Source organism: Dipodomys ordii, unplaced genomic scaffold, assembly GCF_000151885.1.
Source record: "Dipodomys ordii isolate 6190 unplaced genomic scaffold, Dord_2.0 Scaffold27, whole genome shotgun sequence".
NCBI classification, from domain to species: domain Eukaryota; kingdom Metazoa; phylum Chordata; class Mammalia; order Rodentia; family Heteromyidae; genus Dipodomys; species Dipodomys ordii.
In genome coordinates, this window is record NW_012267243.1 from 8918855 (window position 1) to 8933377 (window position 14523).

Genomic DNA, 14523 nt, shown 5'->3' on the forward strand with positions numbered 1-14523 from the left:
GATGACTTTGATGAAGAAAATCTTTCTCCAGGAGAATGGGGTACCTATGCATAAGGTAGGGGAGCACTGAAGACTAAATTATGTACAAATGTAAAGTGAGAAACTGAGGCGGTGAGAGATTGGGGAAAAGGAGGTGTGTGTACAGGTGGATCCAGAGAGCAGGGTGCAGAGTAGCTAGGGCATGATGTCAGTGTTCCCAAAGCAACCAAAGGAGGGGAAGTGACCATGACTGTCCTCTGAAATGAAAACAGTACCTTCAAGAAAGATCAGGACCTTCAGAGAGTTTTAGGGTGTGCCAGAGATGACACTTAACAGCTTTTCTGCAGCTATGAAGGAAATCAGTTCATAGAACCAGAACATACACTCTTTGTTTGGTGAGCTAACTATTGGAGGTCTGCGTGCCTATGTGTGCAATGTCAATTAATCCTTCACTGCGTGGATGGATGAGGATAGATAGCCCAGATGATTTCCCTCTCTTAGTGGAGTCAACTAGAACATGTGACTTGGGATCTGAAACTTGAGTTCTGGAGACTTGCGTAAGATCTTTCATGCAGTTTTGTGAAATGAGTCTCTGATCTATACCAATCTGCCCTCATGGGAATTGAGTGAGGCGAGAAATGAAGGTTTTATGGAAACATAAAGTATGTGACCACACTTGAAGTAGGCAGTGTCTTTGCTCCAAACTACTGAGATGGTGCTACAGCAGCAAGTAGGGGACAGTCACTGCTGTCAGGCAGTACTTTGTCAGAAGGACCTTGGGTGAAGTCTACCACCTTCCATCAACTTCTGCCTAACAAAGAATGCTTCAGGGGTGACCAGGGTGTAGGACACTAGTTCTGCCAGTAGGGGACACTGTAGTGCCTGCCATCTAAAGCCCCTCTCCAGTGTCTCCACTGCTGCCACAGTTCAGACACAGAACATCATCAACAGCGCCATGTTCTGTGTTGGCCCCAAAGATCATCATATTTCCAGAGCACCCAAATACCAGTCCTGGCACAGCCAGCTGTGCCTTTTACTTGTACCACAGGCCCTGAAGTCCGATCAGCCCCTCCAGTGGGCTCTGCTGCTCTGCTTCCTGCTTAGCATTCAAATTTCAAATGTATCCCGAAGCTCAGCTCTTCAAGACACATGATTTAAGCTTCTCTTTCAGCTAATTAGATATTGTTCTACAAATTGGGCTGTTCTCTCTGAAAGATGAGCTGCAATTTGCTTCCCTTGCCCTCTCCTTAAACTTAAACTGAACTGTAAAACATGGCCGTTTGATTGTTTAGAACAATTGGGAGATTATTTTATACGGGGAATAGATATTCATCTTGGGGCTAATGCTGAGCTTGTTTTCCGGAATGACTGCCATAAATGAAGACCACAGAGGCTTTGCTGACAGGCCTTTTGTCAGATATAAGCAAAAGCCCTGGGTTCAATTCCCAGCCTAGCATTCACAGACACATATCCATCCATACATATATACATATGTGCACACAGACGTACATGAAAGGTGTATGCTGCAATGATTTTCCAGCCAGTGTATCTGTCACCAACTCCTGAGTAAGCAAGCATCCCTAGAAGGATTGATACATCTTACATTACACCGATTTTTGTTTCACTAATGAACACACCAATACTGTTTGCCTCCGGTCAAGAAAATATGCAAGTAGGCAAGCCAGACTGTGAATCCAGCTCTTTGGTCCTCAGATTCCATAAAACTATCTATTGTCTGATAAATCTGGCATGGGGGGAGAGGGGGCTGGGAATGCGGCTTAGTGGTAGAGCGCTTGCCTAGCATACATGAAGCCCTGGGTTCGATTCCTCAGTATCACATAAACAGAAAAAAAAAGCTGGAAGTGGCACTGTGGCTCAAGTGGTAGAGTGCTAGCCTTGAACAAAAGAGGCTTAGGGACAGTGCCTAGGTCCCAAGTTCAACCCCCAGGACTGGCAAAAAAAAAAAAAAGCTGGCATCAGTTCACAAGGAAATATATGAGATAATGTAAAGTCAGCACACACTCACTGTTTAGATCCATCAAGAATTCGTTACAAGCTGGGTGCCAGTGGCTCATGCCTGTAATCCTAGTTACTCAGGAGACTGAGATCTGAGGATTGTGGTTCAAAGCCAGCCTGGGCAAGAAAGTCCGTGAGACTCTTGTCTCCAGTAAACCACTAGAAAACCAAAAGTGGCGCTGTGGCTCAAGTGGTAGACCGCTCGCCTTGAACTGAAGAGCTGAGGGACAGTGCCAAGTCCAGAGTTCAAGCCTCACAACCATCAACAACAGCAAAAAGAATTCGTTACAGTGCTTGATGATGTACCAACCCCAAGATTCTTTAAAACCTTCTGTGATCCAAGGGGCTCTAGAGACACGTAGTGGACAGGATCTTGTCTTGAACTTACTTCTTTTCCCGTACAGGGGGCCGAGTGTTCTCTCATCCTCAAGATTGTGCCCAACATTTGATGAATGGAGACACTCTGAGTGGGGTTTACACCATCTTCCTCAATGGAGAGCGAAGCCAGAAGTTGCAGGTGTACTGCGACATGACCACGGATGGGGGTGGCTGGATTGTAAGTAGGTGCCGCCGCTCTCCTCGCACGCCCACATCCCCAGGAACCAGTCTGCCCAGCTCAGCACCGGTCCATCTGAATGTCATCACCCTGCTCGTCATCCTTCCTTCCATCCTCACAGCCTTCAGCATCCTGGCCCAGCAGCCCAATCACAGATGTCTCCAGAATGAAGCATATGGACACTGCAGTAGCCTGGCTCAGAGAAAGGCCCCAAGATGGCTTCTGCTTTTCCTCCCGCTCCTCCAAGGAGAGTGAATACATACAGGGATTGAGGAAAGGTAGTGGAGGCTCAGACAGGCCCAGAGATCCGGCCAGCTCAGGTCTCAACCTATCATAAGGCAGCAGGGGAGCCCTCCTGTGGGAGATGAACGTGATTGGAGAGCTGCCCGGAGAGGTGGGATAAAGGGCAGAGGTTCATCTACAAGGGCTAGCTCTGTCCTCATCTTTCTCTGGACTGCTGGTTCTTCCCTAGAGCAGCTGTAGACTCCAGGGAGTAGCAATGACTAGGAAAAGAGAGCTACCCCTCGCTGACAAGCAATTCTCCTCCACCCCAGCCATGACAGGGCAGTGCCGAGTGAAAGAAAGGACCAATGCACCAGCTGTCAAGAAGGCCGCTGTGTGAATGTCAGAGCTCGCCAACCTGAGCCTGAGGCAGCCCAGCAGGCTCCATGTGGGATGGAAACCCAACCCTCCGCCCGCCTGCACACATTTCCCTCTCCCCCATTTGGCCTGGTGCAGCGAGGGCTGTTTTTGAATTGTTCACTGGTGGCTGTGCTACTCTTGGGACACATTATCTTTGATGTTTCCTACATACCTGTGCCTCCTTCTTAAAATATAATTGGAAGTTGAAGCCCAGGCTGATGTATTGGAGGTTAGATGAAATTAGCACTTGAACAGCGGAGATGTGAATGGTTGGCTGTCGCTTTGCCTGCAATAAAATGGTGACAGCGGACAGTGACTAGGTGATTGGAATTGGGTCCTGTTCATTTGGTGAGGAACGCTTTCTGCTGCTCTTTATGTTGCCGGAGACTAATTTGAGAGTCCAACTTATTTCCCCTGACGGGTTTGGGAGTCTGATCTGTATCTGAAATCCTCTTCTACATTGCAGGCTGCAAATTAGCATCAACATCACACCCCCTCAGCCTCTTCCCCAGGGGGCATTCTGCCCTTCCAGAGAAGGGCCGCCAGCACCCCCTGCAGAAACTGCTCTGTAAATACTCAGCTCCGGTTGGGATATGCTCCTCATCTGGGTATTGTTGTTATTGTTGGGACAGAGCTGGTTGCATCCAGTTTGTGTATTATCATTTCTTGTCCTGGGCATCTCTCCTCATCGTCCTCTTTTCTCTTCACAGGTATTTCAAAGGCGACAAAATGGCCAGACTGACTTTTTCCGCAAATGGGCCAACTACCGTGCTGGCTTTGGGAACCTGGAAGATGAGTTCTGGCTAGGTAACGTCTGGTTTGTCTTTCCGTCGGTGGGTTGATCTGGCTTTTCTTTTTGTCCATCCCTTTTCTGTCCCCATCTGGGAATATCAGGGACCCGGTTTGCATTGAGCGGTTGACAGCTTGTGAATTGCTTGCAATACCTCTTGCTCTGTGTGGCTCCAGGATTGATCTGTTTTTATCTCATTCTGATGTTTTCCTCTTTGCTCTGTCTCTTCCCATCCTCATTAATAGTCTCGTATGCTGATGGGGCTTGATGTGAAGCAACTACAAAATCAGTGTGCTGCCTGGTAGGGAAGGGTTTCGGGGAGCAGCAGGCAGGCTGCACCTCTCAGAAGCCAGGCAACCAGCCAACCGGCCCGCAGGTCAGGAGACAAATGAGGCCAGTCACTGTGCTCAGTTCCTGGGAGAGTGTCATTATCTGACTTGGGAAGGAAAGGGGGAGAGGGATGACACTGGCATTAGAGGTGATGGGCAATTTCCTAGAGCTCTGACATGGCTGGAGCACTGAGCTGGTGTGTGTAGGTAACCCAAGCCCGGCAGCAGTGGAGCCAATCCAGAAAGCAGCCAGTATGACCACCTGCACTGCCCTCTCCTTTTGTTTTCTTTTGTGTCAGTACTCAAGGCCTGGGCACTGTCCCTTAGCTTTTGTGCTCAAGGCTAGCACTCTACCATGGGAGTCACAGCTCCACGTGTGGCTTTTGGCTGGTTTGTCGGAGATAAGAGTCTCATGGAGGGGCTGGGGGGTTAGCCCAGCGGAAGGGCGCCCGCCCGGCACGCGCAAGGCCCTGGGTTCAGTCCTCAGCCCTGGGGAAAAGAAAAGCGAGTCTCATGGACTTTTCTGTCTGGGCTAGTGTCAAACTGTTATCCCCAGATCTCAGCCTCCTGAATAGCTAGGATTACAGGCCTGAGCCTGCAAGTACCAGCACCCAGCTTCCCTCTCCTTCTTAGTGAGACTTTCAAAGTAACTGATAAAAACAAGTGGAGGGAAAGGCGGGATGATCATGCTCCAAATGCTCTCCTCTCGATACCACCCCCCACACACACACACACCACCCTCTCATCTAAATCTCATCAGCTTCTCCTGCACTCCCAGTAACAAACCTGTAACCAAGCTCCCTGCCAACAAGGCCTCTAACCACCCCATTACCCACCCAACCACTAGAATAATACTCCTCAGACTCCTGTAAAGCCATTTGATGACTTTGTACCATTACCAGGTGAATACCAAACCCTTGGCCAAGGTACAAGGCCTCTCTACTCCTACTACACCTAGCTCTCCACCATTAAGAACCTCACCTGCTTATCCTCTGCTGAACTCCAAACATGGAGATGCACTGATGCATCTCTGCAAGAAATGTTTTCCCAGCTAATTGTCCCCTTTCCCCACCTCTATCAATAACCCACTTACGTGTACTCAGATTCTCAGCTAAATATCTTCCTCCCCAGAACATATCTTAATTAGTTTTCTCAACCTACTGCCTGTGGGGAAATTGGCCATAATCTTGTGGTCCAAAGCTTGGTCTAGTTGACTTTATCTCCCTCAACTGCACTGTGTAAACTTCTTTCAGGGCAGGAACTACATCGTATTCATCTTTTAAATACTGCTGTCTATTGTAGTGCCCAGGGGATCATAGATAGCTGAGGCCAATCAATCATAAGAACTTCTTGAATTCTTACCAGATAAACAAACCTGTGTTTGTCAATGAAGCTAATAAAAATATAAGTGAAGGCCAGTTACAGTGGCTCATGCCAATAATGACAGGTATTCAGGAGACAGCAATCAGAAGGATTACAGTTTGAGACCAGCCTGGGAAAATAGCTAGGGAGACCCCCTCATCTCAGTAAATAAGCTGGGCATAGTGGTACATACCTGTCATCCTAGCTGTACAAGAAATATAGTTAGAAAAACTGTGGTCCACAGCCAGTTCTGGACAAAAACCTAAGACCCTGTCCAAAAAAATAACTAAAGCAAAAATGGTTGGGAGGAGTATTAGTCAGTTGGTATAGCACTTGCGTAGCAAATGCAAGGCCTGAGTTCAATCCCTGGATCCCTGGTTCTGCCAACACACACACACACACACACACACACACACACACACACACCACAAGCCAAGGTATCCATAAACAGACAAGACTTGCTTCCAAACCGAATATCAATTTTACAATTTTTGTCGTACTTTGTAAAATATATCAGTGATCACCGCTTATTTTTTATTTAATTAAATCTATGTTTAATGAAATTTTATCTGACCAAAAATGAAAAAAACTAGTTATTATGTGTTATAAATCAAAAGATTGTCTCAAAAATAAAAGCAATGGAAAGAAAGCAATGGGAATATGATTAAACTACATTTTAACACATGGGCTCTAAGCCCACTGCTGTCTCTGCTGCTGCTGGTGCTGAATGAAAACAGAGATCAGAACGTGTCAGATGTTAAATAAGAACCAAGCTGACGCTGAGAAGTAAGGTTGAGGTTAAGTTACGGTTTCTCGTTCACATATTAAGGAAAACTGAAATAGACTTCCAGAAGTGCTTTTCTTGTTCATTGAAAGTTATTTAGTGGCTCATTCCCACATATTTCTCAGAGCATCAGAGATACCACCCACACTGGGAAACACCCATCCTAACCTATGAGCTACTGAGAAGAAGGCAGGTACCAAGGAAGAAAGACAGCTGATCCATGGTAGAGACGGTGAGGGATCTTGGGAGAATAGAAGAGGGATGGAGATAGTAAAGGAAAAAAGTCAAGAATCCTCCCTGTCCGCAGAGAAAAGGTACAAATCAGAACATGAGGTTAGGTTGGTTGTATAAAGACACATTATGGAAAAGAAAGTTGAAAAGAGAACTCTTGATGTTACAAGGAATACAGAGCCAGTAAGAGCTCTTGAACCGAGGTAAGTCTGGTCATGGGTAGGTCAGAAGTAATATTCAAGTTTGGGGTAACATTATGACCCACGAAGCATGTCCTGTTGAAGTTTTAGAAACAGAACTGGAAATTGGGATTCTTGTTCAAGTAACAAATGATTTCCAATGATGGGAAATCCCAAATGACTTCCTGCAGGGAGCTCCTGTGCAAATGAGTTATTCGGGGAGGTCCTCTGAGTAGGAAGGGGGAAGAAGCAGGATACAGCCAGGAAAATTAAACGGGTCTTGGCTGGAGATACAGTCTGCCCAAAGGCATCTGGGAAGGAAGGCTGAAGTGACTCCACTTGGTCAAGGCTATGAAAGGCTGTGAATTGCTGGCAGCTCTGCTCCTGGCAGGATGGATCCACCTGCTGATTAAAGGCCTCCAGACATGATTTCACCAGCAAACATTCCATCTGCACAAGAGCAATCCAGGGCAGGCTATGGGTCAACAGCTTCAAGATAGCAGTCAACAGCCTTCCTTTTTACAATCAAGGCAAAACTTCATGTGCTGAGAAGACTAACGAGGCCAAAAGATCTGGATGACCCCCTAGACGATCGTTTTGCTTCTCTGGACACAGCTTCCTCTTCTACAAAACAAAGAGGCGGGCCTATGTAATCTCTAAATTCCCTTCTACTGTTGCGGTTTTCTTATTCTAAACTGTGGCCCACTCAGATACTACAGCAAGGCAAGAAGAGCCAGGCTCACTAAACACAGAAACATCAGAAAGATCCAGATCCTCAGCAGCACAAGGAGATTGGTTCAAAGTTTAAGCAACCAGGACAGACTCAGAGTCTCAGAAAAGCAGGTTTGAAAATACATAAGAGAAAATATCACCAAGGGATGTCTGGGCTCTAGCTCTCAAACTCTGGACTTACAGGAGTTTGTACCTTATAGAATCTATTAGCCCACAGCCTGCTTAGGGGCCAGGCAGAAGACACCTGAGTGGGAATAACTTCACAGAAAGACCAGTAAAGATTATAAAGTGTGGTAGGTGCATCAGACAGAAAGCAATCAGAGTCACAAAGCAGAGGACAATACAGGTGCCCTTCAATTTATGTTGAAGGCTGCATCCCAATAAACCCGTTATAAACTGAAATGCTGTTAGGTTGAAAACACATTTAACACACATAGCTTACCAAGCATCATACTTAGCAGTGCAGTACGGTATAGAGTACAGTCATTTACACCTGTGCTTATGTGCTTGTTGTCACTCACATGACCAGGAGAAGGCGTTGCCCAGTAATTGATAGCTCAGGGAAAGATTAAAATTCAAAGTGCACTTTCTATGATGCGTATAACCTTCAGACCATCCTAAAGTTGGAAATTCATGAAGAAAGTTGAATCATGGAAGTCTCAAAATATCAGTATGCTCTGCCCTGGCTCTTGGAGCCTCCTGGAGGGAGACAAAAGGAAGATGAGTGGAATGAAAGAAGGAAGAAGAGTGGAATGAAAGGCAGAGTTTCCCCAGGGAATACTCAGAAGCGTAGGGGTGCCTGGATCCTGAGGATACCTGGAAGTTTTCCCCTGTGATTCTACTTCTTGCTTTCTTCCACTTACATCAAAGGATTCATACCCTTGTCTTGTTCTCAGGAGAGATGATGAATAAAGTCAGGTAACCTGAGGCTCAGGGTTTATCCGTTACTGGATCAAGCCCAGATGTAACGACCTAGAATGTCTGGTAGCACTCTTCAGCAGACTAGGGCTGGGCCTTTTTGCAGGAGAAAGTTTGGACTCTGACAGAGTCTCTCTAAGAACAACCTGAGGCGGGTTGAGAGCAAAGGCAAATCTAGATTACCTCTACCTGGATGCTCCTTCCCTTTAACATCTGTTTTTTTTCCCCCTCCCATTTCCAAAGCTGCTGGGGGCCAGACTCAGCACATGGTCTGCTCTTCTCCACAGGGCTGGACAACATACACAGGATCACATCCCAGGGCCGCTACGAGCTCCGTGTGGACATGCGGGATGGACAGGAGGCGGTCTTCGCCCACTATGACAAGTTCTCTGTGGAGGACAGCAGAAACCTGTACAAACTCCGCCTAGGAGGCTACAACGGCACTGCAGGTACCTGCGGGTCCCGAGCAGACCCAAGGGTGGTGGGCATGAAGCAGGACAAGGAGCCCGTGTTCCAGGCGCGAGCTATGCTGTGGGACAGGGAGCTGGGGATCCAATGGCTCTTGTCCTCATCCTCCTCACCAGTCACGGGGACCTGACATCAATGTCTCAAGACTTCTGTTTGCTCATCTGGAAAATTGTAGTAACAGTATCTTTCCCCTTCACAGACTAGTCAGATAATGCAATCAGTGACATGCGACTGCCCTTAACGTTAAAAAATAAATGTAAAAACAAAGGATTCCTTTTCTTATCTAAATGCAGTGAGAGCAGAACCATCTCCCCTCTGGGTAGAAATCTCTCTTGCAATGGCATCTAGGAAAACCATCTTTGAACTAAGGAAAATAATACAGATTGCCCATCTTCTGAGATGCTCCCTCAGCCCACCATTCTTACCGGGATCACCTCTACCGAGCAGAAGAGCGCCCCCTCTGTCAGCAATTCGCAATCACGGTTCTCCGTCCATGCTGCTGCTGGGCTCTGCCCTTCTAGTTCTTGCATTCCCTTAAGACCCATTTCATAACGCCTCTTGTGCCAGATACTCTACTGTTTGGTACATGGCATTATTGGCCCTTTCACTACTCCAAAGGTAGGGCTAAGTACTGGTGTTTAATTTTAGTAGCATTTCTGGTGCCTTCTTAGAATTAAGAAGAACTCCAAGGTGCTGCCCTTCCAATTACTGCAGCTGCTCAATTATTTCTTTTCTTGGCCAGGTATTGTTATTCCAAAGAGCAGACACACTCTTCTTTGCTATTGTTCATATTCGAGATCACTGGTAACGGCAATCAGACAAGCCTGAGGCTCCCCAAGAAAAGGTCCAATTTGAGCATAAAATAGTCGTTGAAATGGACGTATTAAACGAGATGTCAGACTAAATCATTGAGAAAATAACCAGATGCTATTCACTGCCTAGATTAGAATTACACCTGAAGAAGAGTCATCCCAGTTTCACTGCAGGAATAGAAGAAGCAAGCTTTCCCCTGCTCTTCTTCTTTATCCTTCTCCCTTCAAGCCCACACTTTGTCTATCCTGGGCCCAGTCCCTACTGCCTCTCTCTGTTCCAGCCTTATTTCCTGGCAGGGGGCCTGCGGAGGGAAAAACTGTTGGACTGTATTCAACTTTCATGTGTCAGAGGCAAATCCTGCCAACAGGTTGGCTGATCATTAGAAATTAATTATGATTCATTCCTCACCTGGAATAGTGAATTCATCTTCTTCAGAAGAGGAAAATCTGGGGTTATTTAGGCTGCCCCACATCTAGCTAACCTCACTCAATGGTGGTTCTGGATCGAACCACTGAGAAGTAACTCTCTATGCAATAAATAGCACCCACTTCCCATGGAAGGGTGCTCAGTGAAGGGTGTCTGGGAGCTTGAGGAGGCCCGTGAAGGTGGCCCATTTGAATTGGATCCTAATTGGAGGGAGGAGAGTGTGACAGGCCAGCTACCCTACACAGAGAGTGAGCTCCGAGGGGATAGAAAGAGCTTGGAGGAGGAGGAGCCAGGTCCTAGACAGCCTGGACACCAAGGAGTAGAGGAAGTTGGTCTTGACATAGTAGGTGTGGAGAGCCTTGCCAATCCGGAGGGTTATCGGGGAAGTGGAGTTTTAGGAACATCAGTTAGACAACCCCAGACAGGATAAAGTAAATCTGATCAAGAGCTGAGATCAGCTGGTGGCTGTGGTATTCATCCCAATAGAAGATAATATGAGCCTTGGTCAGTGTGAGGATTAAGGGAAAGGTATAAATCTAGATGGTGGTCATGAGAGAAATTCATGATTTAATTTAATAATTTAATGCACTAAAGGTTTGAGAGGAATATATGAGGCAGAAAGGGGGAGGGGAACTACATGAGGAAAGACATATAAAGTTACCTGTGGATCATGACTGAGACAGCAGCAGGCAACATCAAAGTCGAAGCTGGAGAAAATTGCTCCAGGAGAATAAGAAGAATAAGTTCTAGAATTCAGAAGAAGAAGCAGGATGGAGAAGATAGAGCTGTGGGCAGAGACAACATGAACAACTAAAAAGTAAAGAAAGGGTTACTAATTATGCCGGAAGATTAATCCAATAATTTTTTTCAGACAAAAGACATGAGTATGATTTAAGATAAAGAGGAAGTAAAAATGCTAAGAAATGGGAAGGGAAAAATAAGAGTAAGGATTCCTTTCTCTCTTGTCCAGGACTAGGAAGAGAGGACAAAGAATATGTTCCCAGTGATGAAGTTAACTCTAGACAGACACAAAACCTGAATCCTTTGAGGCTGGACAGACAAAATGAAGAGGGTAGTGGAGAGATAATACTATGCTGCTGAAACGACTTCCCATTGGACGGGAAGGGGAGGCTTCCCTCTAAAATAAAGATGATCCACTGGGTGTAGTGGCTCGTGCCTGTAATCCTAACCAGGAAACTGAGCTCTGAGGGTTGCAGTTCAAAGCCAGGCTGGGCAGAAACATCCATGAGAATGTTGGCTCCAATGGGCTAACAAAAAGGCAGAAGTAGAGCTGTGAGGCTCATGTGGTAGAGTGCTAGCCTTGAGCAAAAAAAAAAAAAAAAAAAGCTAAGCTCAGGGACAGAGCCCAAGCCCTGAGTTCAAGCCCCAAGACTAGTGTGTGCATGCACACGCACACGCACACAGAGAGAGACCAAGAATAAATACATACATAAAAAAAGATGATCCAGTCAGGAGTCTTGTTGGGATGCATTAGAGACACCCAGTGGCCACTGTGGGTATAGCTCCAAAGCCCCTGACAATGCCCCTCCTGGGGAAATGAACCTCAGATGCAGCTAAGGTAACGTTCATCCCATAAGTAGTATAAGTTCCCTTGGCAACATTCCTAACCACAAATCCTTACAAATGAATGATGGTCAAATGGTCAATTTGTACGAAACCCTGCACAACGTCTCCAGCAGGAGTGCACCGGCCCCCGGGTCCATCTGAGAGCCCCCCTGGCTGAGCTCAGGGCAGCCTACACCACTTTTGGTGTAGCTGATTTCTCTTCTTCTCTTGAACCAAGATAGGCCTCTTTACAGTCTCCTCCTACCAATGCTCATTCTTATTCACCATGTTTGTTTATTAGTTATTTATTTATTTTTGTCGGTCGTGGGGCTTGAACTCTGGGCCTGGGCGCTGTCCCTGAGCTCTTCAGCTCAAGGTGAGCGCTCTACCACTTGAGCCAAAACGTCACTTCTGGTTTTCTAGTGGCTAATTGGAGATAAAAACCTCATAGACTTGCCTGGCTTTGAAAGGCGAACCTCAGATCTCAGCCTCCTGAGTAGCTAGGATTGCAGGTGTGACTCACCAGCACCCAGCTCCACCATGTGCATTTAATGGTATTTTTCCTCAGTAGCCTGTCAGATGTTTGGCAGTAGTGATCACAGACTTGGTCTCCCCTCTCCAAGTCCACTGTTCCCCAAGATGCACGTCTCCTTTGGCCTGGCTATGATGTGTTCAGCATCTTGTTTCCTGTTGATGGAATCTCTAGTTGGCTCCTTTCCTTCTTCACAAGGGGCACCACGTTCTTAATGTGGTTTTGGAGATAGAGTCTGACCAGGGTTGGTGATGTTGGGTGAAAGGCAGGCTGTGCCCACAGTGGAGACCCAGAATGACCCAAGTCAGCATGGCTAGTTTCTGTCTCCAGGGGAGGAGAGAGGAACCATGAGTGTTCTGTGTTTCGTGGAGGGCCTGGGAGACATCTGAGGGTATTGAGAGTGGTTGTATGCAACCTTGCTCTCAGCAAAAGCCTGGGGAAGAAGAGGTGGTTTGAAGAGAGCAGCATGCAGGTAGTGATCACACAGAGTAAAGCGAGGATACGGTCAGCGCAGCCAGACCGAGGAGCTGAGCGGGACAGGGGTGGTAAGCAGAGGTCCTGGGTGCGGTCACCATATTCCCTGGGACGGGATCCTGTGAACGCGGGATCTTTTACAATTCTGTCCCAGGTGGAACTCCCATGGATGTTCTTCTTTGCAGGAGACTCCCTCAGCTACCACCAGGGGCGCCCTTTCTCCACAGAGGACAGAGACAACGACGTGGCAGTCACCAACTGCGCCATGTCGTACAAAGGCGCTTGGTGGTATAAGAACTGCCACCGGACCAACCTCAACGGGAAGTATGGGGAGTCCAGGCACAGTCAGGTAGGCGCTTGGGGTGACCCAAAGCACAGAACCCTCAGCTTCATGCTGCAGTGTTCATGTGGGGCCTACATTTTCCTTTAAAAAAAAAAAAAAGTACTTTGAGAACAATCTATCCTAGAGAAAACAGCTGTCCAAATGCTGGGGCATGCCCAGGACGGGAGGAAGGAAGCCCAGGGAAAGAAGGGAAAACGCTTCCACTGGGAGGAAGAACTCAGCGGAGAGCTCATCCGTTCTGGGAAGTGCTTCACAGGCTGCTCCCCAAGGAGGAAAGCAGGCCCCCGTTCAGAAATAGCCAAGTGAAGGAGACTCTATTTCCCCAAAAGAATGCAAATCAATTCACAGACTAGGCCGGGTGACAGGGAGCCGGCTGGACCCACAGGGACCTTGCCATATTGGGCAGCAGAAGGCCAAATCCAGAAAAGCCCATAAGGTCAGACACCTCCAGATGATTGAACATTTCAGGTGAAAGCTATGCGAGTCTCCCCCTTCAGGAGGGAGAAATCAAAGAGATGTCCTCTTCATTGGAGATTTTGAAATTCACCACTAGCTGCTACTCCATTCCACAACTGAAGGCCAAAATAGGCAAAGCTGGTAACATGTTCCCAGTAAAGACTCAGACCCTGGGCTGGTTGAAGGAGAATACTGGGAAGGGACGAGGCTCCATTCTCCTTATTGGGAACTCAGCCACAAAACTACTCTTTAGCTGTCGGTAACTACGTTGGCATGTTGGATTTCATGCTCCAGTCATTCCCTTTCTTTTCAAGTAGAGAATTCTGTGGAGAGGGAGGGGTGATCTGACTTGTGCCTCTTTCTTGTACCCAGGGAATCAACTGGTACCATTGGAAAGGCCACGAGTTCTCCATCCCCTTTGTGGAAATGAAGATGCGACCCTACAACCACCGTGTCTCAGCAGGGAGGAAACGGCGGGCCTTACAGTTCTGAGCAGTGGGCAGCCGGGAACCAAACGATCTTTTCTGTCCTTTGTTTGTATTTTATAATATGAGACAAGGGGGGGGGAGGCAATAGTCATGTGCTTGGCAACATACATATTAAGAGTGTTGGAAGGAAGGCAGGGGCGTCGCAGAGATCATCAGCTGACTACCATCCATCTGCTCATAGTTTCTGCTGCTGTGGAGCCTAATTCTGGGACTGCCTTCTCCCTCCTCCACAGTCATCCCTAACTAACCCCTCCTTTCCCATCTAGGAGGAAAGGAGGGAAGCTGTGGACTGCTGAGGGGTATGGTGACAGGCACATGCCTTCCGGGTATTTGTGATCTCATCACAAGCCTTCGAGGGCCAGGTGATCAATCACACCAGCCCAGGGAAGAAACCTCAGCCACAGGGCTTGGCCAACAACTTCCCATTAAAAAGGAGGAA

At 47.3% G+C, this 14523-nt stretch overlaps 1 protein-coding gene across 1 annotated transcript in view; it reads left to right on the plus strand.

The window, feature by feature from the left end:
* Tnr (tenascin R) overlaps positions 1-14317 on the plus strand; it is a 76588-nt gene extending 62271 nt beyond the window's left edge. Inside the window, exons 17-21 of the mRNA XM_013015610.1 lie at positions 2400-2551; positions 3904-4000; positions 8806-8967; positions 12983-13146; positions 13969-14317. Of these exons, the coding sequence (XP_012871064.1) occupies positions 2400-2551; positions 3904-4000; positions 8806-8967; positions 12983-13146; positions 13969-14088 (695 nt within the window). The 3' untranslated portion in view covers positions 14089-14317. The remainder of the gene's footprint in view (positions 1-2399; positions 2552-3903; positions 4001-8805; positions 8968-12982; positions 13147-13968) is intronic.
* Positions 14318-14523: the final 206 nt, after the last annotated feature.